This window comes from Pholcus phalangioides, unplaced genomic scaffold (assembly GCF_987345545.1).
Source record: "Pholcus phalangioides strain wild (caught in Gottingen) unplaced genomic scaffold, Ppha-v1.0 ptg000003l_1, whole genome shotgun sequence".
Lineage (NCBI taxonomy): Eukaryota > Metazoa > Arthropoda > Arachnida > Araneae > Pholcidae > Pholcus > Pholcus phalangioides.
The window spans coordinates 34,580,670-34,602,991 of NW_028301596.1; the positions used below are offsets into that span (position 1 = coordinate 34,580,670).

At 39.5% G+C, this 22,322-nt stretch overlaps 1 protein-coding gene across 7 annotated transcripts in view; it reads right to left on the minus strand.

Moving 5' to 3' along the window:
* LOC149088448 (transducin-like enhancer protein 4) overlaps positions 1–22,322 on the minus strand; it is a 110,360-nt gene that overhangs the window by 24,693 nt on the left and 63,345 nt on the right. For 3 of the 7 annotated variants that reach the window (XM_089247544.1, XM_089247541.1, XM_089247543.1), the window contains exons 7-9: positions 10,895–11,144; positions 7,622–7,644; positions 919–972 (exon numbers count right to left, since the gene is read on the minus strand). In XM_089247544.1, coding sequence (XP_089103670.1) covers positions 919–972; positions 7,622–7,644; positions 10,895–11,144 — 327 coding nt within the window. The remainder of the gene's footprint in view (positions 1–918; positions 973–7,621; positions 7,645–10,894; positions 11,145–22,322) is intronic. The other 4 variants (XM_089247546.1, XM_089247545.1, XM_089247547.1 and 1 more) reach the window with 2 other exon arrangements.

A 22,322-nucleotide genomic window follows, 5' to 3' on the forward strand; every position in this document is an offset into this window, starting at 1 on the left:
AAGTTTATAACTTGAAGTGTAAAACCTCCTATTTATATCATTTTTTTTATTCCAAAAGCTCCAGGGTGAAACCTGAACCATTCCCCCAAGAAAATACAGATCTACACCTTAACCAAAATAAAGCTTCCAAAAAATTGTAGGAGCAAGTTGGTAAGTACGTAATTCGAAACGGTGTCCCGAAAGGAAAGCAGCAAATTTTATTTCAAAGATTATGGAAATCTTTTTCTCTTTCCTTATACATGGGTATGGGTGCATAATATGTATTTGAACGAAAACAGGAGTGTTCAACTCAACGTCACTTTGAAAAAAAAAACCCTTTTTTATGTCATATTCAAAACGTTCGAATATATATATATATATATATATAAATAAAACGACAAAAAAAAATCAAAATTGCTGAAAAAATATCTGCATTGACAAAAATAAAAATTGAGAATCATTTGTGGATTTTTCTTTTTTAACCCGTTGCTCTGAGTCAGGACTTCGTTGGCAAGTTCGCGTTAAAACACTATTTTCAAAAAATTCCATGTTAACGTCTGAAAAAATCTCCGAGATCTCTCCCCTCCCTCCCCAGAAACCCGCTTTAGAGAACCATTCAAATACGTATGCAGTCTTCTCAAAAAATTGCTTTACTGATTATAGTTATTGCTTAGTTAATATCAATATCCAAGTGTTCCTACTTTTTCGCATTTATATTGATTTTTTTGGATCACGAAATATACAGGTGTAAGTGAACAAAAATTTCCAACTTTTGAAAAAATTGCAATCAAATTTTTTCCGAATGGGAACTCGAAGTTGCTGATAAAAGAATATATGTTCCAACAAGAAAATATGTACAATACTTGAAGATACGAATAGAATTCTGTTTCTGATATGTATTGAGCTCGTCTTATATTTGGTTTGATTTTTCGTTCTTACCTCGGCAGCAAGAAGTGCTTTCGCTCGCATGTTCAGCAAAGTTGAAGCGACGTCCTATAAAACGACAAACGAGGTCAAAGAAGAAAAAAAAAGTGTTAATCCTTTCTTTTGCAGTCGTGTAATTTTTTTTAAGCGAACGAATTGAAAGAACCGTCAAAATATAATACAAGAATTATTTATACAATTAATTTTTATGAACAGGAAAATAAGAGGCCACACCAAACGACCCGAACCATTTAGCAGCTCGAACGTTACGAGGAGTGGCCATCTTCGTTTCTATGGGTCTTGATTTCGTTTGAAAAATCTTTTCGTATGATCGCAGATGAGAATTAAATTTTCAACCACGGGAAACGAAATTGACAGAATCGAAACATTCAGCGCAAATGTAGGGAGCAATTCTAGATTTCACACGAACAACCCATATTCCATCGATTATAGTGTTCGGCCGAGGACACAACCAGCTCAACATAGTTTAGTCCGATAAGAGATCATTACGCCTACATTCAACCAACCCAAGACATGAGCACTACATCTGAAATAAACGGATAAATCACAAAACCACGATAATAAACGCACAATCATCCCGGCGGCGCGCGCAATTAAATGACTACGATTTATTGATAGACAAGCAATGAGCGCACCCACACACACAATTAGAATCTCTTCTCGAGGATAACGGATCCACTCGAAAATCTCACGAATAGCATCCAGAGCAGTGTTTCCCAAAGTGGGCAATGGAATGGTCCAGGAGGGGGGGGGGGCGCGATAAAAGCTACGGGCATAACATAGGATCCTATGGGTTCACTTGAGTTGGGGGCGATGAGAATAAAAAATCGCTGAAGATGGGGGCGATGGAACAAAAAGTTTGGAAAACTATGATCTATAGAAACATGTTTCGAGCGCGATCTCAGCAAGAAATAAACACATTCGGAAGTACTCGCGTCGAGCCTAACAATAGGATCGCAAATACCGCCAACTAAAAATTGATGAAACATTACTTTGACGCTGATTCGAGTCCATATTCATCATTCACGGCGCAGATCAATCGCTTCACGAGACAAGAGGGTTTTATAACCGTATTAAATATTCCTGATCTGCCTCCTACTCTCAAAACAAGGCGATATCATCATCATCGGCAAGTGGTCATCTCGAGGCGAGTTCGGCGCCTCCCCCACACCCAAACATGATCGAGTAGTCTAGAACAGCGTAAGTAATCCCCACTCGCATGCACACAGCAAACGAAACGAAGCTGCAGAAGGAGCAGCCGGAGCAACCATCCGCGTACATCCCGTGTAACCATCCATCCTCTTCTGCCGCCGGGTAATCGTCCCTCTTCTCCCCTCAACCAAACGCTTACTTCACCCATCTGGGAGCGAGTGGGTGTTGACCCGGACCTACTACTGCAACTATCGTCCCGGCCATCCCTTGACGGAATTTCCATGGTGTCCATCGACTCTCATAGAATCAAGGAGGGAATGAAACAAATCCATACCTGGTAGTAAAGAGAGAGATGAAGGAAAAGAGATGGAGAGCGCAAGGTTCAGAAGGAATGAACAGCCCTGGAAGCAGGCACGCAGGGGAAGAGAACGAGAGCACGGGAATTGTCAGAAAAGCGCTGAGTGATAGCCATTAGTCCAACCGCTCGCTCACTCGCTCCTTTCTCTGGCACGCACCAGATCTCGTCTCGGTGGTTCTATTCATTCGTTTGCCCCCCCCCCCCCCTCCAACGAGACCGATCCCGCCGCTTGCTGCTTCCTCTTTTGCCGGTTCGCTTCTCTTATCCAGCGGCGCTCCTATTCCTAATTACAATTAAACTTTGGTTTCCCCCTCTTTTGTAATCACGGGCTCCGTATTGGCTCACGGGGGGATATATATATATACACACACACACACACAAACATACATACACAGGGGTATAACGTTCATTCGCACAGGGCGCATGAACTTCCACCTTTTAGAGAGAGCAGTGAGAAAAGGCAGTAATAGCTGATTTGTAGGAGAAATGGGGACGGACGGGAGAAATGAAAGTGGTACCGCGCGGAGTAGATGTGCCGCTGGTTACTGGTGCTGCCGCTGCAGCATCTACCCATCCATTTGAACCATTGAAAGATGCCCCTTTACATTACCTCCTCCGCTAAACACGCTCGAATCAACGGGATCGAGCACCAAATTACCCAATGCCTATTCCTCGATAGGAAGAAAATCGAAAACTGGAAGAAAATATAGGAGCTTAAAATTGATCAGTTGTGTTTCATTGGTGTTATGATCCTGATCGCAGACACATCTATTGTGACAGCAAAATTACTCTCCCTCAAAACATACTGTCGATCATATAAGAGGTTGCGGATTAGAAGATTATTATAGAGAAGGTAACTGATGTATGATGATAAAGATGTGCCGACTTTCATTCTTGCCACGTCTTTTATTCATCACAATCGTGTTATCTCCTTGGCAGGGCCTGAACTCTGCATAGGCAAGTTGAGCTTCAAATTTCACCCAATAATATTCGCTGATTAATCAACATGTTTGACTAGATGTGGATCCCTCTCTATTGATGGCTTTGCCCAGAACCTTCTCAAGTGAACGCTGTGCCGTGCTTTTTGAACTAGGAATATTAGAACGGAATTTGCCAAATCCCAGGAGCCAGGTTACGACGGCGACAATGAAATCTATATTGGCACCTAAAAAATCCTGTACGTGATCAAAATCATTATTGGCTCCAAAGAAATACGGCTGACGTCAAATTATTTTTTCGATTTATCAAGTACTGCATCATAATTCGAGCTGTCTTTCTTTGAAAAGACCATGGCTATATGTCACTGCCGGGGCCGAAACTAGAAGGGGCAGGGGGGCAACTGCCCCAGGCTGCAAAATTTAGGGGGCGGCAATTTTAGATTGGAACATAAAATACCGTTATAAAGTTATCGAATTTTGAAGTTGTGGGGACGGCAAAATAATGTTTGCTCCAGGCGGCTGAATCGTGTTTGCACCGGGAAGCAAAATTTCTTATTTTGGGCCCTGGTCACTGCTCCCATAAAATGTCAGGAATGGTTACTATACTTCCGTTAGCTAATAACAGCATCTCTAGACCATATCACGTTTGGTAATAAAGTTTTATCATCAGAACTAATGTTGTATAAACAAATAGAAAAAAGCCTAGTTACAGTAGGATTTTCTAGTGATTAAAATTTTAGGAAAAGTCACAAGATGACCGTTCTCAAAGCCATCGATTAACGACTCATCGATGACCGCTTCATTTCTTCAAGCCATTTATTAGTATACGAAGTCACGCATACGGTAGGCTATACGAAACAATCTCGAACCGGACTGACAGTCATTGCAGAGGGAAAAACGTTTAAACTAATCGAAAAAGGTCGAAAGAAAGAGAGAAAGATGAGCTCGTCTCTTTTACATGCCCTATCACACACTCGCCATCAAATAGCGAGCGAACGATGCATGAATAGATAGATGGATAGGCTCGTTCGCTCGTGTACTTATACGGATCCCCGATCCTTCATGAAACTATTGGAGAACCAGAAGTCTCGGGATTGTGGAGAACGAAGAACGGTGGGCGCGAAAAGAGGTGCATGAAACTATCGGGAGAGAGAAGAGAAACACGGTGGGATAAACGGCAAAGAGAAGATGGAACCATAACGCTTGCCAGTCCAAGAAAGGAAGCGAAAATATAAAATAAAATATAAAAAATAGAGAAGAGTGAGATGGAGTTCTGGAGAAGCCTTATGACGCTATGAGAGAGAGAGAGAGAGAGAGAGGAGCCCTTTAATAATCTTCCCACACCCGATTTCCACCACCACGCATCGAACCTTCAACCTCGGCGAACGGAGGGATACATGCGAGCGGCACGCACGCATACAAACATGCATGTGCTGCTTTCCACGTCCTACTACTCAATAGGCGAAGCAGCAAGGGTAGAGGTGATGGACGGTGAAAAATCAATAGGGCGGAGAGAGCGCGAGCCGCTATACCAGAAGGTAAAAGACGCCAACCCTGCTGCTCCCTATGGACATATGGGGGAGTATATACATACATACACAGCTTTCTCTCATCACTGTATGTATCGCAGCTGGTTGTGCTCCCACAGCAGCGGTGCTAAAACGTGTTTTCCGCTTATACAAGCCGAAAATGGTCGGCCACGTTCCAGCCCTGCTTCTCTTCTGTTTCTCCCCCCCCCTTCACCACTTTCCATCCCATATCTACCACCACCATCACAGGATCTCTGGTCTACCCATGAGAGAGTTTGTGAAAGTGGTTGTGTCAGTACATATTATATATATCCCCCACCTTCCCATTGGTAATAGTTAAAGGATAAATCAATGGCCAAATATAAATCCACAGGGAAATACCGGCATTGTTGTTCTAGAACTTAAACTTGTACAAAATGCTGTATAATGTGCCATATCCTAAAAGTAGTATTATAACTCACTCATTCCCACAAGATAGGGTCAATTTCATTTGACAGCTTTTTGGCGAACTGATCAGGGAACACACAACTAATACCATAATTTTGCCTACAAACTGCGTAAGCGACGTCGCCGTGTTCCACATGCCCGTAACTAGGCTGGAGCAACCGGGGAAATGCCTCCAAATCCTTTTTTTTTAGCATAAACCTTTCGGGGGGCCCCAAGAAAAAGTCTGCCCCAGGGTCCATTAGGTCCCGAGAAAGCGCACTACGACCTTGGTTAGTTCCCATAAAATAAAACTTTTGCCATTTTTTTCCATTTTTAATTTCTTAAAAGACGAATCGGACGTACATGTGATTTGATGAGTCATTTTCATCGTTTAGTGGCAATATTTCGGTGAATATAATTTCTTATAATGCTTTTATCACTTAGAAATTGTTTAAAATGACTTCATGAATCACGATTAAGTAAAACTTTTTTTAGCACTCAAGAAGTTTAATTTTACATCTCTAATGAATGTGGATTATCTCCTAACGACATTTTATTTTATTAGTATTTTTAGTCTAAAATACAAATCTACTGGGGTCAAAATAACCCCATGTCTGCCAAATTTTTTATCTTGGAAATGCGAGGGTTTTGAGGTCTACATCAAACATAGTAAGAATTCGAAAAAACAGACCTATTGTAGCTACTACATCCATGAAGACCTTACCCTCACGGTGATTTTTCAAGCACCGGGCAACGTGTCTGCCAAGGGCGGCCTTGCCTATAATCATACGGCCGGAGTTGATAGAAGGAGAGGGAACAAAATTGTGAGTCCCACAAACAACTGGAGCATTTCTGTGGCTTCATCAATGAACATGAGAAATTCCTTAAAATGTTTTAAACGCAATATGTGACAACCATGATATAGTCACAAGTAATTATTTATATGATATATGGTCAGGATGTCACACAATGTCAACTTTGGAAACAGGCTGCAGAAGTTTCACACAACAAATGAATTCCATGTAAAACATCAAGTATTTCTATTTTTACCCAACTAAGGACTTTGATTATGCTCAGAGAATAAAAAAAAAACCTTTTACAAGTGCATATATGTTCCATATTCCTTCAAAATCTGCATATCTCTCACACTCATTGGAATTGTTGCACTGAATGCAAATCCACAAACAAACAAAAATAAATTAAAAAATTGAACATCATATAAAATAGAAGAGAATCGTGACTGCTAGCAAAGCTTGCTTTTAATGTGATATGTCATGGTACCACATTTATTTTCCCCAGGTAAGTATTTGCATTTGTGTTTACTCATAATTAGATAGATCATTTATGAGGACGAGTCTGGGTCTGAGTCAGTGTCTAAAACAGTTTTGATGGGGGTTTATCCTTAAAATTAACTTACCATATTAATCATAATAGTAAGCAAATTCATTCACTTGACGACCACGGCAATATGTAGGAGCATGGGGTGAGGATTTTACTTATGATTTGACATTAAAAACATCAAAAGATTAGTGTTCTCATCACCCTAATTCAATATGGTATTAAGCTGTAGTGTGGTGATTGCAACTGGTTTATCTAGTGAAGAAACAAAACAGTCAGGTGTTCCCTAACAAGCATGAACCTGGGAAACCAGAGTTCTAAGCATGTAGACCTAACTTCAAGAACTTATTTTCACATTGAACATATTTAATTATTTGTCAAAAATCTCCAAAGTCATCTACAATAATCTGCCAATGATAATCTTCATCCTTGGAGCATCCACAAGATTAAATTTTGCTTATAACTCGGAGAGCTTCAATGTGTGACAATATTAATAGAAACACAATGAAAGTTATCTATTATTTGCAAACTTTACTTCAAGAACACTTTTCACTAACAAATGATGCTTTCTTTAGGAGAAGCATGAAAAAAAAAGAGTCAGGTTTCATCTACAATGAATTTTGTCTTTGAGACATGAATTATCCCAAAATATCATTGATCCCTTCAAAAGGGAAAAAAATTGAACTTCAAAAGAATTAAATTTCAAAGAAAAATTTGATATACGCAAAAAAAATTCATTATATTATATAGAGAAGTAATTCTTAATTAGTAACGTAAAAAATTTATCATCTATAATGGGAATAAAGCCATTACAGATATAAAAAGTGATTCAATTAGAAGTTTGAAATGCCAAAACTCTACTGTATTTTATAACCATGCATACACCACATGCAAAGAGAATAGGGAAAAAAATCTGTAAATCATACATGTTTTTTCAAATGGGTAAAAATACTCACGTGTCTGTCATCTGAGCTGTGAGCTGATTAACCACAACACAGATTTAATCCAAAACAAGTTAAGCATGAATCACAAAAATCGAGGGTAATCCGTAAGAGTGAACAGAGCATGAAATGAGACAAAAAGAAAATAATGAATAACCAAGCATGTAAGACCTAATATAAAAATGAATTTATGATTAATAAATCAATTCATGAATTAAATATAAATTTATATGTATATTTCTCTAACAGTTAGAAAATGTTGACTACAAAACATCACACAAAATTGTAGCACTCGCACTAAATAGCATTTCAACAAGTGTTGAAAATATTTGAGACATTGAAGATCTGGTATGCATGAGGGGGATATTATTTACTAATAAAAAAATGGTTTTAAGTTCATTTAACACAATCTAATGAATTACAGGACTGTGTCGAATTACAGACGAATTACTATCACTCTGTGATGTCTCGTGGAGCTCAATTGATTTCAATTTAAAATACACTTGGCTGATAAACTTCAAGATGGTCATGTATGCATATTTGACTAATTTCCCCAACACATTTTTTTATTCAGATCAAGAAATACCTTTAATGGAACAAAATATCTTGCCTCTTAAACAAATATAAATATTAAAAAATATATCTTAAATTTACTGTCATTGTTATCAATAGATCTGTCCTTTGTTTCATCTCAAGATGGTTGTGAAGGAACATTTCACATGCTCATAAACACACATAAGTATGTAACATTTTATTATCTTTATTATTATTTTTATTTTTTATAACACTGAGTGAATAAGCGGATACCAGCTCTTCAAACGGTTGGGGGCAAGATCACCAAGGTAGAAAGGGTATGTATAGTGAGCAGGGGGGGGGGGGGAATTGTCTACCTGCACACTTCTGTCTGTGCAAATACTTAATTTTTTTTGAAAACAGGGTGGGGGAGATTGCTCACTATGCCCCACCCCTGCATCCACCTATGACAGTGTGGTTCAACAAAACTTCAAACTCACTCGAATATGCACAAATATCTTTTAACCATGCCGTCCATAAGGCATGAGCAGATACGGGGGGGGGAGTGATTGGGGACGATCGTTTTCTCCCCCTTCAGTAAAAAAATTGTATTATAGGCATAGGTAGGCGGGTGGAGGTGGACTTGCCCAAAAGGGTAGGGCGGACAGGGCTTCCCCCATCCCGAGACAAATTTCATTATATATCAATATCTATTGGGTTTTTTACACTATAAATACTATACACTATACTACTACTATAGAGGGGGGCCTGTCAGAGGCCAGATGGGAGAGAAAAAAAATTGTTCAATCTTTTTCATCTTCCCATTTTCATGAGAATGACATTCTTTATGACAACACATGGACAAAGAAAACCCCCTTAAAAAACGAAATTAGAAGGTCAAAATTATTATTTGAATAGAATAACATTATGCAGATGCTGATTTGTTTTTAAATATGTGGTTGATACCGTTTAGTGATTTCATGAGGGTGTGTATCATTGCTATCCCCCACTCATTCCTATAACGTCCCCAAACTCGCTTTAAAAGAGTCAAATCTTGTAATACACAGCGGAATGATTTTTCAGAAAGGAAATCCACAATGTGTTTCTAGGATATTCACCCACATACATATTCCCTTCACTTTCTTCCCACACCTATATTTATATAGCATACCTCCCAAAACTAGAACTCACTCACTGCACACGCATGCACCTGCAACCCCAACATACACAGGGGCGCCAGCACGCAAGGCTAGCACCCTGAGGGTGGCAGTGAGAGAGAGAATAGGAGGAGGGCGCGCCCCAGCTTTGAGAATTAAGTTGCCCAGTCCTCCTCGCACAAGGCAAAAAGAGGGAGAGAGGTAAGGGCAACGTTATCGGAGAGTCATAACCGCGCGCTCTGTATTCGTCCGCGGGGACTAATTAGCGCTCAGTCTAAGATCTTAATGGCTCCACTTACTCTAGATTAATGATTTGCTGGAAAGAGTGAGAGGGGGATGGAAGCGAGCGCTCGCGAAACTCAGCCGTGCCACCATCTACTCCGATTCCTCGTTCCCTTCCTTCGCGTGAGTACATTCAATCCTACAAGGTCTACCCTTGCAGCACCGCAATTTCTCCTTGCCACCACCAGCAATCCCTACCTCGCTCCGTTCATGCAGAGGGCAAAAGAGAGAGACTGGAAAAGATTTCTCTCTCTTTCTCACTCATTCCAGGACATGCCCTTTCCCTCTTCCCTTCCCGAGTTCCATCATTTCCCCCAGTCAAGCTATCCCGTTCGTTTTCTGAGAAGGTGAATATGTACGCATGTACAGTAGAGGGGGGGGGGGGTCTCATGGTGCTGCTGTGTATGTGTGTGTGATGGTCCCCATCGACCGTTAAGAGCAGATAGAAGATTTCTCAGGGAAATAAAAGTCCTGGAGTATGGAATGTAGAGTAAAACCCCAGGCGTAACGCGGAGAAGATGTAGGAGGACCTGGAAAAGCCGGGGATAGAAGAGTCGGTGAAAGGGAAAAATGGGGAGTCGGGAGACAGGGCGCGCGCTAATGACGGGCGAAAAGGAGTTGCAATGAGTCCGGGGCTAAATGATTTTTCGGAGCCAGAAAATTTTACGTAATGCAGTTTCAAGTGATTATTGCAAAAGCGGGCCGGATAGAAAGTAGGGGGAAGCGATGGGAGAGAGAAAGAGAGATGCGATCTTCCTCTTCCGTCTCTCTATCTCTCTCTAGGATTCCCCGCTCGCAGAGTCCTCATTCACCAATCTCTTCGTTTACCAAAGAGAAGTCCTGGACCAAATGCTCGAGCAATAAAAGGTACAGAAAGAGTATGTATGTGTATGCGGAATTAAAGCACCTTCGATAACGATTTCCGGAGTAACGTTCGTTCCGATGGACCCGTTCCGGAAAGCGGGCACGAACGGAAAAAGAAGGCGTGTCATCTTTCAAAAGGAACACAAGTTCCCATCTTTCTCAGACTCTCTTCTCCCTATAAATCATTTCTCAAACTTGGACTGAAGATAGAATAGAAGATCAGTTCGAGAAAGCTAATAATGATCGGGAATGGCTACTATTTCTGTGGCTGTTGGCGATTAGCGAGTTGGACTGAAAAAAAAAATCTAGGAACTAACAAAATTGAAAAAAAGTATCGCCGTATCTAATCAACCCGACGGTAGTGATACCCATCTAGGGATTAAGAAATCTATTCGTCGGAATGAATATCCAAACTGATAGTTATAATATAGTAGGCCTACTATTCATATAGGAATTAATAAATGGCTCTCACCGCTGCTGGACCTTTTTTCGTCCCGGTGGTCCTTGAGAGCGGAGCTGGCCGAAGATACCGCGGCTGCAGCGGCCAGGTGGGCGGCGGGATTGCCTCCCGCCAAGGAACTGGACAGGGCGAGCAGGCCGGCGGCACTGCTAGGCGGCAGGGTAGGCGGCTGCAGGCCGGCCATGGCCGCAGCGGCGTGAGGCATCATCGGAAGAGGCGGCGCGTGCGCGTGAGGCGGGAGCTGCTGGGCGTGCATCTGCTGCTACAAGAGAAAGAAAAAAATATATTAATTCAATCGTATTTACAAGTAGGCCAATATTTAAAAACAAATAACTGAAAAAGCAAAAAAACTATGCACGAGAAAGTAAAAAAAACATGCTGCTTCAGACATGGACATGATGCATATTAAGCTTTTCATCTTTTACTCTGAGACTAAATCCGTCCAAAATAGAAATCTTAAATCCATCACACAACGGGTTTAGATTGAGCCCAGCAGGAAAGACGATGACGACCACCAGCTGAGACTCAATCAACAGTAAAATGTTTCCAATGAGGAAGATTCAATCGTACATTACATTGTATTAAAACAATCTCCATAGATTGAGGAAACGACAAGTGATCATCTGCAAAACAGCAAAGTGCAGAAGCATATACAGAGAGCGGCCATAGTTGCTAATCGGATCGAAGAAAGCCTCGTCGAAAACATTTAGCTCGTAATCATGCGTTTGAATATCGAATTCAAGCATTCCATGTTCATTTAAAAACACACACACACACACATTCGCTAACATCCGAGATTCCTATCAGAAAAATGCTACATAGTTCTGTCCAGCCAAAATTCGGGTCAGTTTTCCGGACCCTTCACAAAATTCCAGATCTGAAAAACGGACTGTGTTACAAAACACATTAATGAAATCATAAACTTGGCATTTCCTTTCTTTTGTGATAAATTAACTGGATTATTCCCCTTCCCATAAAGATACTTATTTTTCACAAAATTAATTTATCATTTCAAAAAAATAAGGAAAATTTTCACAAATACAGACCCATGTGCTATCTCATCGAAGGTATGGTAAATTAATACTCTTCAGAAGTAATCCGAGCTGAAAGTGGCTGGCACGCGTGATATACCATTCTGGCTTTTACATTTGTTATTGTGTGTGTGTGTGTGTGGGGCATCACTTTCAATAAATTTAACAGATGGCAGAGCTGCAAAAAGAAACTAAAGCTTGAAAAATGAATAATTATGTGAGCACAAGAGCCAAATGGAAGTCATTGGCATTCATGGTCAAATCACGATTCTCAGTCGGTTCAGAGGCGAACGCGTAAGGAGCATAGGGGGCCCTATGTTCCTCCGCGCCTCCCCAAACCGACCAAAAGTTTAATATTTCAGTTAAGAAAAATTTAATATCGAAAGAAAATCCTTTTATATGCTATTTTAACCTATTTGTATTAATTTAAATGCTTTTGAAGGGTAGTAACTCAAAATTTCTCGTTAAGAAAATTTTTGTGCCCCTTCCAAACGGTCAATCTGCGTACGCCTCTGAGTCGGCTGATTCCTTAAAAAAAAAACTCACGAACCAACAGTAAATTCCGACCATTCCTGAAATTCGAGAGCCCTAACAGCTTGTTGTATTCAAAGAATTGAAAAAAAAAAAACAGTAGGTGCGGATCATTTTCTCACGTTACCCACGTAACAGAGCATGTTTTTCGCGTACATAAGGAATACCCCAGAAGATCTTGGAGAAGATCTTGAAGAAGCTACCCCAACCTTCAAAGAACCCACATAAAAAGAAAGTCTCTAATAACTCGACGAAATCAAATCGAATGACAAAAAAACCACAAAATTTATTGGCTCCTTTTGCCACCTGAGATTAATAACAACAAAAACAGAAAGGGAGAGGAGAAAACGATATATCAATTATAAATGGAAGAAATGTATTAAAAACAAAAAAAAATAGCAGTAAAGCTCAAGGCTAACTGCTAGATTTGCTATGGACATTTCCCCCTCCATGAAAAAAAAAAAAAACAGGCCAAGAACACACATCTATCTCTATAACATTTCTAAGTAGATTGGCAACTTCCAAGTCGTGGCGATTAGTCGCTAACCGTTTTTCATAGCGGACTCTCTGCCATCTCATCCACTGCCTTCTCCTTCGGTAGTTTCAACATCAACTTCTCGATTCTTCATTTAAAAAAAAAACAGAAAAAAATTAGAGGATAATATATAAAAAAGGAAAGGTGGGAGGAAAGAAACCCTTAAGAAGCCAATCTTCACCGTGCAATGAATGCCTTGCGGCAAGAGCAACGAAGAAACACACAAGTTTTTTTTACAATGAACGCTTTCAACGCTAATAAACTCGCAAGAAACAAGAACAGGTGCAGGAGTGGAGTGGAGAGATTTTTTGATAGGGGGGGGGGGAGAGTTTCTTTTAAAGCGATTAGCACCGCTTCTCTTTATTACGTACATACACAGGAGAAGAAAAATAATTCCTTTTTATAAGTCAATGGTCACCTTTTTCTTATTTTATTTTATCGGAGAGGAGATAGAGAAGAGCATCCGGTAATTTGATCACGTCTTGTATTAGCACAAACGGGGCCTCCCGTGCACCACTCCCCCCCCCCCCGTAATTCCAACAGGATGACTTGGGTTAGCGAAGTAGGAAAGACTGGGTGAATGCACACATACATATAGGAGAGAAATGAAAAGGATGCCCGGCTTTTCTACTTTTTACCCCAGCCAACGTGTGTATGTGATGTAACAATGAGAAAGCTTTTTTTATTAAAGGCGTCGCAGAAATTACTAGTGGCACGCTATGTTTTAATAACTGATTCGCTAATTCGATTGTATTAACAGCGTTTTAGACATCAGAGGAGAGGTACTGAAAAAGACCCTACCTTAGGATGATTATTGCCGATGCCACACCATTGGGTAAATGAAGAGGAATTGAGAGCAAACAGCGTCGATGTATTCCAAGAGGCTTAACGCACGGCCGAAAAAGGATAAATGGTAAGTCGGTACATACACGAGCCAGTACCGAAACTGTTGAAGGAACTGAAACCAATAAAATTTCTTATTTCACCTCCTATCAACACCGGAACTAGAGTGGGGCGGGGAAGCTGTAAACTTGTATGTCATTCAAGCAGTGAGATTTCAACCATGTTCCGAAACGATCTCGAGTCTGAAGTTTGAAAGTTTATTTACTAAAATAGTAAGAGTTACTACAAACGATTTGTGCGTCCCTCCCCACCAAAAAAAAGCAAGCTTCTCTTTTCAAAATAGGCTGATCACCCGATCTATAAAAGCGTTCATTCACTGATTTACTCACGTGACCATTACAATTGGTTCTGGTCTGCATGTGCATTCCAAATTGGCATAGAAAATAGAAAAAAAAAATTCGTATTTGAATTGATTTCATTACTTCCAAACTCCGCATTATAGTGACATCATTTTCATCAACAGTCCTGAAGATTTTCGTTATCTCGATAGGATACAAAACGAGTTGTGCAATAATATAAATATTATTTTGTATTTTTCACAATGAACCCACATACCAAGTTTTCTTTCATGAGCTACCCTCTAGTCAATTTATGCTCCGATTTTTAGTAAGTGTACTGTGATGAGATTCATCATGGGTGCCAAAGCCGTTTCAGCCTCCCATGTAAGAGAGGCATGCTTTCACTACCATAACACACAAATAAATGGCCACTGAATTATTGCCTTTTAATACTACGTGCCTTTGCATGATCTGAAATTCCTCCTTATATCTCGCCACCCAAACCAACAATCCGAAGATTTGACTTCCCAGGAATTGACCTTCAGCTCTTCCTGAGGAACAAATTAAAAAGGGGGGGGGGGCAAGGATCTCCTCCTTTTTGAGTATGACTAAAGGAGACAATGAAGTCATTCTCAGAAGGTATGTGGGAAGGTTCCAGTGGGGCCAATCGATAAACACCTATATCATAAAACATTGTACTGTCCGCATGTTTAGATTGAAAAAATAACGTTACTTTAAGCAGGGCCGTCTAAAGAGCATCCTAGGCCCCGGGGCAAAACGATTTTTGAGGCCCTACTACTTGGCAGAACATGTTTACTTTCAAAAATTTAAACACCTCATTTTCATGAGGCCTCTTCAGCACTTGATACGACCCCCCCCCCCCCGGGCTGCAAAGGGATAGGTCCAGGCATTGAGACGCCATTGACTTCAAGTTTGTGCTCTGTCTTGACAAGTACAAAATGACAGGTCATCTAAAGAGAAAATGTTTTTCGATCAACGAAAATGTGACAATTTCGACAGAATTTGATAAAAATGTTGGGCAAACAAACGGCTGGCTGAGAAAGAAGCCATCTATATCTCTCTAAACCGTCCCACCCGGGGGCCATTTCCTGAAGTTAAGAAAGGCTACTAATGCCTCTACTTCAGCGCCTCACGACACAGTGCGTGAAATTAGGAAGGCAGATTCATGTGTCTCCAGTGGTGTAGATGGTAGCATGCTTGCCCGGTATGCAAGAGGCCTGGGTTCGAGTCCCGGCGGAGACGTGATGACTTTTCTTTCCGAGCTCACCTCAGCATAATATCCGGAAAATAACTGTTTCCTTGAAACAAACTTCTGGCAAGCAATTTTTTCATGCATCCTTTAATTTACTCTAAAATTTATGGGGTTTTTTACTGTTGCCAGAAATAAGCTGAAAGAGCAACTCCCAAAGTAAATAGCTTTAAAGATTTGCCGTTTCGAGTGTGTGTTCCTAATCAATTTGACTCCGATTTAACGAATAAAATTGTCGATTTTTTTCGATTCGTTAAATCAGGGTTCGACTGCATAAGTAAAAATTCCCTTTAGTGGGCCCCTTTTTTTCCAGCAACTTCAAAATACTGTCAAACAATAAAGAAAAAAACCTTTTCCACTGGTTCTTTCAACTTCACATTTCCATTTGTTTTATTAGAAAATAAATCTGATGAGGCCCAGAACACATTTTCTCATAAGCCTGATACAAAAGCCGGATAATGCATGAGGTACTGCATACAGTAGGCTGTATTGCTGGCACATGCACACACATATATACCATACATGCATAATGAATCAATTCTCCTTATCTCAAGCGCCAAAGGAAAGGGAAGGCCCTTAGAATAAAATTGAGAGAGAAGTAGCAGCAGCTCTTACATATACACAAGCACACATCGCTCTTCTCACTCACAACTCATCTAAAAGTAATCATCTCTTCTCATAAGTGATCATCATCTTATAAAGGGAACATGGGACCTTCACTTGCTCAGCGTTTTCGGTCTTGCACAACTCTCTTTCTCTCCCGCTCGCTCTCACTCATCATCTTGGAGTGTGGCATGAAAGAGAAAAGACCTTAAGGGGGCACTTCGTTTGACTTGATGGAGTAGAGAGAGAGAGGCTTCCCCCACTTCTCCAAAAAAAAGTATATATAATAATAAAAACGGATAATAAGTGTTAAGGAGAAGGGAATGAAAAAGAAAAAAAGAAGTGGCAAGATTATAGAGAGAGAAGGTGCCCCCCCCCCCGTTTCTCCACAAAAGCACCGATTAACAAGGTTATGCTAGCGGGAGGAGAACAGTGGGAAAAGGCTCAAAAATCCTTTTTCTCCTCATCGAGTAGGCCCTTGTCGAATACCTGGCTGGATGGCTCATGGAGAGAAAGTATTCGCCGACGAAAGAAAGACACGATGTTTCAAGAGGACGTCTACAAATTATTACATTCGGGAGAAGAGAGATAAAAAAAGTTTTTTTTTTTCTCCAACGGACAAACCCAACAAAATATGTACGGGTGAATTAACGCAAGTGCCACTTGAAGGTGTGCGAGTACAGAAGGGGTGGCTTGCCCCGCGAAACTCCTTCCAAAACTCTGTACAAGGAGGAGATTTCGCTTTTCTGAATAATATTTTCCAAAGAGAAAAAAAATCGCTAAACAAGCGGAACAATCTCTGAAACTGTGTTTATCCTCAGATCGCGCAAAGTACTTCGCTTTCTCCACGGTAAGAAGAGTAAGAGAAGAATGTGGAGAGGAAGGATTATACAGAAGTGTTCGTGGAGAGGAATCTCTCTCTTTTACCAATTTTTCGACCTACTCGAACAGGAGCTCTTCAAAACTGCTTACATGTTATCAAGTGTCCCTGTGGTAGTAGTTTTCATTCTTCTGCATCCCTTTCCCTTCAAGTGCATAACTGTACATCCGATACTATACGCCGAGGGTAAAGTGGAAAAGTAGAGGGGGGAACCTTTTGCTTCTACTTCGAAGATCAAATGCAAATATTAAAAAAAGAAAATATAAATCATTTTTCTGCATTTGATCGCAAAAATGTTCGTTTCCCTGCGAACGTATGTCTGAAACCACAAGCTGCATCGTGAAGCAGCCGAAAAGCTGATTCATATTTAACCAAGATACGGAAAAAAATATATGTAAAGAATTTTCAAGTGATCACAGCAGCTACCCGATTTTTGTAGCACGCACAGGATCAAAATGCTAAGTCAGATTATAAGGACGGGGGGGGGGGGCTGATTAAAAACTGACATGTTTTGAGACATCAAAAAAAACCACTTCTAAATTTTCTCTTGTAAGTTTCCTCAACCATTTACTGTACTAAATGAATGAACATATACTGTATTTATTATACTGTATTTTCGCAAAACTCTTATTCAAAGATGAAAATACTTTACCTTGACATTCAGACGGGCTTTTTGTGATGAGGGTCCACACTTGTATAAGATGCTTTTGTGGAATTCAGCAGAGAAATACGGCTCCGAAATTTCCATGCATGTGATTTCTGGTCTCAAAGTAACATACAAGTTCCAACAAGCAATTTTGAGCAACAGTTTTTCGGACGAGAATTCCCGCCCGCTCGTTCTTGGGAATTTACGATTTTCCGTTCCCGAAATCCTGAGAATTCGGGAAATATGCTGTTGCAACACAGGAATACTTGCAATAGAATGTAAAAAATTTGCAAAAAAAAAAAAATCAATGGGGAATATTCATTGAAAAATTAATTTTCTCTAGCATCGTTTGGAAAAGAAATAAGGGAAAGAAAAAAACATGGGAGGGGATGGGGGCTTCCAGTCTCCAATATACTGAGAGAACTATACAAAGAAACCTGAAGCAAAAAAAATTACTTCTTTCCTCTTCCATTTTATAGCCCCATTCACATGGGAAATAGAAAAAGCGGGTTTTGAACCCGCTTCAAGAATTTTCACCAATGACTGCTCTCCATTCCTTTCGAAGGAAAAAAGTCGTCAAGCGGGTGCTAGAACTCCCAATGCTACCGCAATATTTGCACATGTGAACGGGGCTTATGAGCCTGTTTGGGGAACACCACAGATGAACACGAGATAAGATGAAGTAAGATAAGATCTGAAAAGAAACATTGAGGTTTAAAGGCCCCTACACACGCTCAGTTATACCTGCGCAGTACAGTGCAGGTCAACTGTAGGGAATGGTTTTTCCATTCGGTATAACTGAGCGTGTGTAGGAGTCATCAGGTATAACTGCGCAGTTTTCTTCCCGCTTCTTTAGTACTAAAAACGAAGTTGAACATTGGTAACTGAGTATTTGCTTTGGAGACGGATTGACTTTAAATTAGAAGAAATTTTTCTAATGGCGTAATTTTTTCACGATATTTATTTTTTTGGAATTTAATTTGATCATTTTTGTCGCACCACGGTCATTTTCTGCACACGAGGGCTAATTAGACCTTCTGTGCCCCAAGGCAGATATTTTCTTGCTCCCCCCTACCCTAAAAAGGAAAAAATTATACAAAATAAGTGTTATTTTTTGTGATTAACACATCCGGTTAGAGCCCTCGGTGGCGCCAGCCTAGTTATGACTCTGAACTACATCCAAAGCATCATTTGTGGAAATCATGTTATAAAATTCTGAACTTTAGAGCGCTAGCTGAAAAAATCCGAACTGATTGACAGACGCGAAGAAAGAGATCGATGAATGAAAATATCCCCACAGATCATACTATTATTACTCTTATACTATTATTACTCTATGGGTATAACTGAGTGGTGTGGATGTATCGAACCGTTCAGTTATACCTGCGCAGTTATGCCTGTACAATATAACTGAGCGTGTGTAGGGGCCTTAGGCCCCTTTCACACGGAGCGGATGCGGACGCGGGTCCGCATACCCTTTCAAACGAGCGCTGAAGATGCGGACGAATCGCCCGCATCTTTAGTTCGAAATTCGTGCTTATAAACTGTTTTTTCGCAATTTTTGTAATTATTTTTCTCCTTCACCCCTGATTCAGTGGCCATAGGCAGCCTAGAGGCATTCATTGGTGGTTTAATCTAGAGCCACAGAGAATATGGGAATAAAGATGTCTTCATTCCGATCCTCACAAGTAGTCGATGGGAGGGAAAATGTCTTCAAATATTTTCAAAATATTTTGAAAAAAAAAAAATCCGTCTTTTCGGAAAAATATGGAAGAAAAATTCCAAAAACATCCAATGTTCGAAAAATCAAATCCAAAAACATCCAAAACTTTCGATGTTCCAAAAAAAAGAAGAAAAAAATTCAGGAGATATCAAAGAATTTGCAAGTAGTAAAAAAGGGAAGGGGTAGGGACTTTCAAAATGCCTGTGCTTAGAAATATTCACATCACAATTCTGTCTTAGGCCGGGATTACACTATAAAAGTTCGTTTATAAAACTTGAAAAATGCAACCAATAGGCGGATCAGTTAAGTTCTCTCGAATGTAACAGATGTGTTTATTGGTTACATTTTTCAAGTTTTATAAAATAACTTCCATAAACCTTTTAGAGTGAAATCCCATCCTTAGATTAGTCTCACTTCTGAAATATAAAATTTCATTTTTTTAGTTTATGGACTGAATATCGAGTAAAATAAACTTGTAGGTATCGGGGGAACCACCAAAAATATTCAAGTGCTAGGGTCTTCAAACGTCTTAATCCGGCCCTGAGTGAACACCGTACGTGGATAACGTTGTTTAATAAAAGTATTTTTTTTAAAGTTTAAAAAAATTAACAGTTAAAAAATTTAAAAAAATAACAAATATTTAAAATAATATTTCAGATATTTATATTTTTAAATAATTTTAAAAATTTAAAAAGAAAAAAATTAAAATTTTTAAATTAAATTTAAAAGTTATTAAAGAAGTTATTAAAGTATTTAGTCAATTAAATATTCGTAATGAACAGAACGGCTTATAATTTCGGTCCCGTCAGTGGCCGTTGTTGACAGGTTTTATTGTATAAAATTGTGAAATATGGACAAAAGGCAGTTGAAGTTGCTATATCTCCATCTCAGAAGGAAACGGAGGGATAGACGTATGTAGGTACATTATATTAATGAGCAGGAACCATCATATGGTGTTTTTAAGGGTATTTATGGCAAATAATTAAAACAATCCCGTGAAAAATCCCCTTCAAAAAGTAGCCAAAGATGCGGACGAATTCGCTCCGCATCCGCATCGTCTGAATAGCTCCGAATAAACCTATTGTCAAAATTTCTATGTGCGGATGCGGAGCCCGCACTTAGGTTTTGACACATGCGGACGACGTCCGGACCCGCATGAACATTTCCTAGGTGCGGAGATTTTTCGGCTCGTCTGAAAGGCGCAGTATATTCCAATTGTTAAAACTTCTTCCGGACCCGCATCCGCTCCGTGTGAAAGGGCCCTTAAGTAGAAAGAGTTTGGTAGATAGTGTCTTAGAAAGCATCCTGCCTTTTGTGATTTCTTCGATTAATTTTACTTTCCCGTCCACATCACAATGACAGGCTATTTCAAAATTGTAAATAGAGATGCCAAAAAAAACAGCAGGATTTCCGGGGCCTATATATTATAACATTATATAGCCTTGATATAACAGCACCCGGTTTTTTAAGCAATCGTCAAGACAGATAAAGTCAATTGTGAGTCAAGTCAATCAGTACGGGATGAAAATGCACAGCTGGACAAGGGTCTCAAGCAACCCCACTTTAAGGGAGAAAGAATTTTCGGTAATTTTTCATTCACTTTTTTTTAGGTAGGGTGACCCTCAGCCACTTTTTAAATGCGGAAAACACTATCGGAAGAATAATAGTGGGAGAATACACAAAAGTGGGAGAATAATTTGTTCATGGGGATATTTTTGAGAGAGCTACGCTTTTTAAAGAGGTTAGCCAATGGTCTTTAATGGTCACAAATTTTTTTATCATGACTTGTGATTACGTGGAAAAACAAGTCAGCACCTTTGAGGTGGTCCAGGGATGAAAAATGGGGATTCAAAGATTCAAAAACGAAATCTAGAGAGAAATTCTCTAGTTATTTTGTGCAAAAAACGTATGAATAATTATTTTTATCAAAGAGATGTAAAAATTTGATCACCCTAATTATGAAAATATTATAGCGGCAAGTATATACGGAATTGAAGTTATAGAAAAGTTAAGATATATATCTTTTTCTTTTCTTTGCTCAGTCTGAATTTTTGTATGCCAGTGGTAAAGGCACCATGTGACAAAAGGGAAATTTTACAGGACAATCACTCAACTGTCCTGTTTCAGGTGCAAACAAACTTTTTTTAGTTCAGTATGTCTCTCTATAGAGCTTGTTTGTGTTAATATATCTGTTATTTATTTTGAAAAAGATTTAGTGTCCCTATACCTATGTGTAGGTGACGAAAGCACTGCTAATTAATAGCGTTATCCCAATATTTACGGAAATGGACGCAGGGCCCTTTACCTTCGGCATAGAGATTCAAAATAAAAAAAATAAAAAATGAAAAAAAAATAGTAAAATGGCATTTGATAACTGTAGAAAAATTAGAGCAAATTCTCTCCCAAAGAAATTTTAAATGACTCACCTAGCAAAAATCATTTTAAATCAATAGAAGATATTTATAGCAATTAAGGTATACAACTACGTTGAAAATCTCACTTTTGAAAAAAAAATTGTCTTTTTCATTTTTTATGAAAGTCCCCATTTTTTATGGTTCTAAACCAGGCCTTGTTTTATTTATATGATGCTTAGAACCGAAGTTACGTCCACTTTAGAGTTGCGTTTTTACATCAAGTAATCTGTGAATGAAAATTTTAAGGGTCTAGGTCAATTCGTCGCGCTCAACTTGTCGCGGGACAATTCGTCGCAGTCAATTTGTCGCAGCGTCAATTCGTCGTGCTGCAAACTCGTCGCGGTACAAATTTGTCGCAGGCTCATTTCGTCGCAGTACAAATTTGTCGCAGGCTTATTTCGTCGCAGTACAAATTTGTCGCAGGCTCATTTCGTCGCGGTACAAATTTGTCGCAAGCTCATTTCATCGCGACAAATTTGAATTGCTTTAAAATTCATATGATTGTTGTGATCTTATAAATAGGGTAGTTGCTTTAGGCGTAAAAAATGAAACTAGTTTTTTTTCTCATTTATTGGAAATGTTCCCCCTCCCATCTGTTTTAATTTTTAACAAATGAAGGAAAGTAT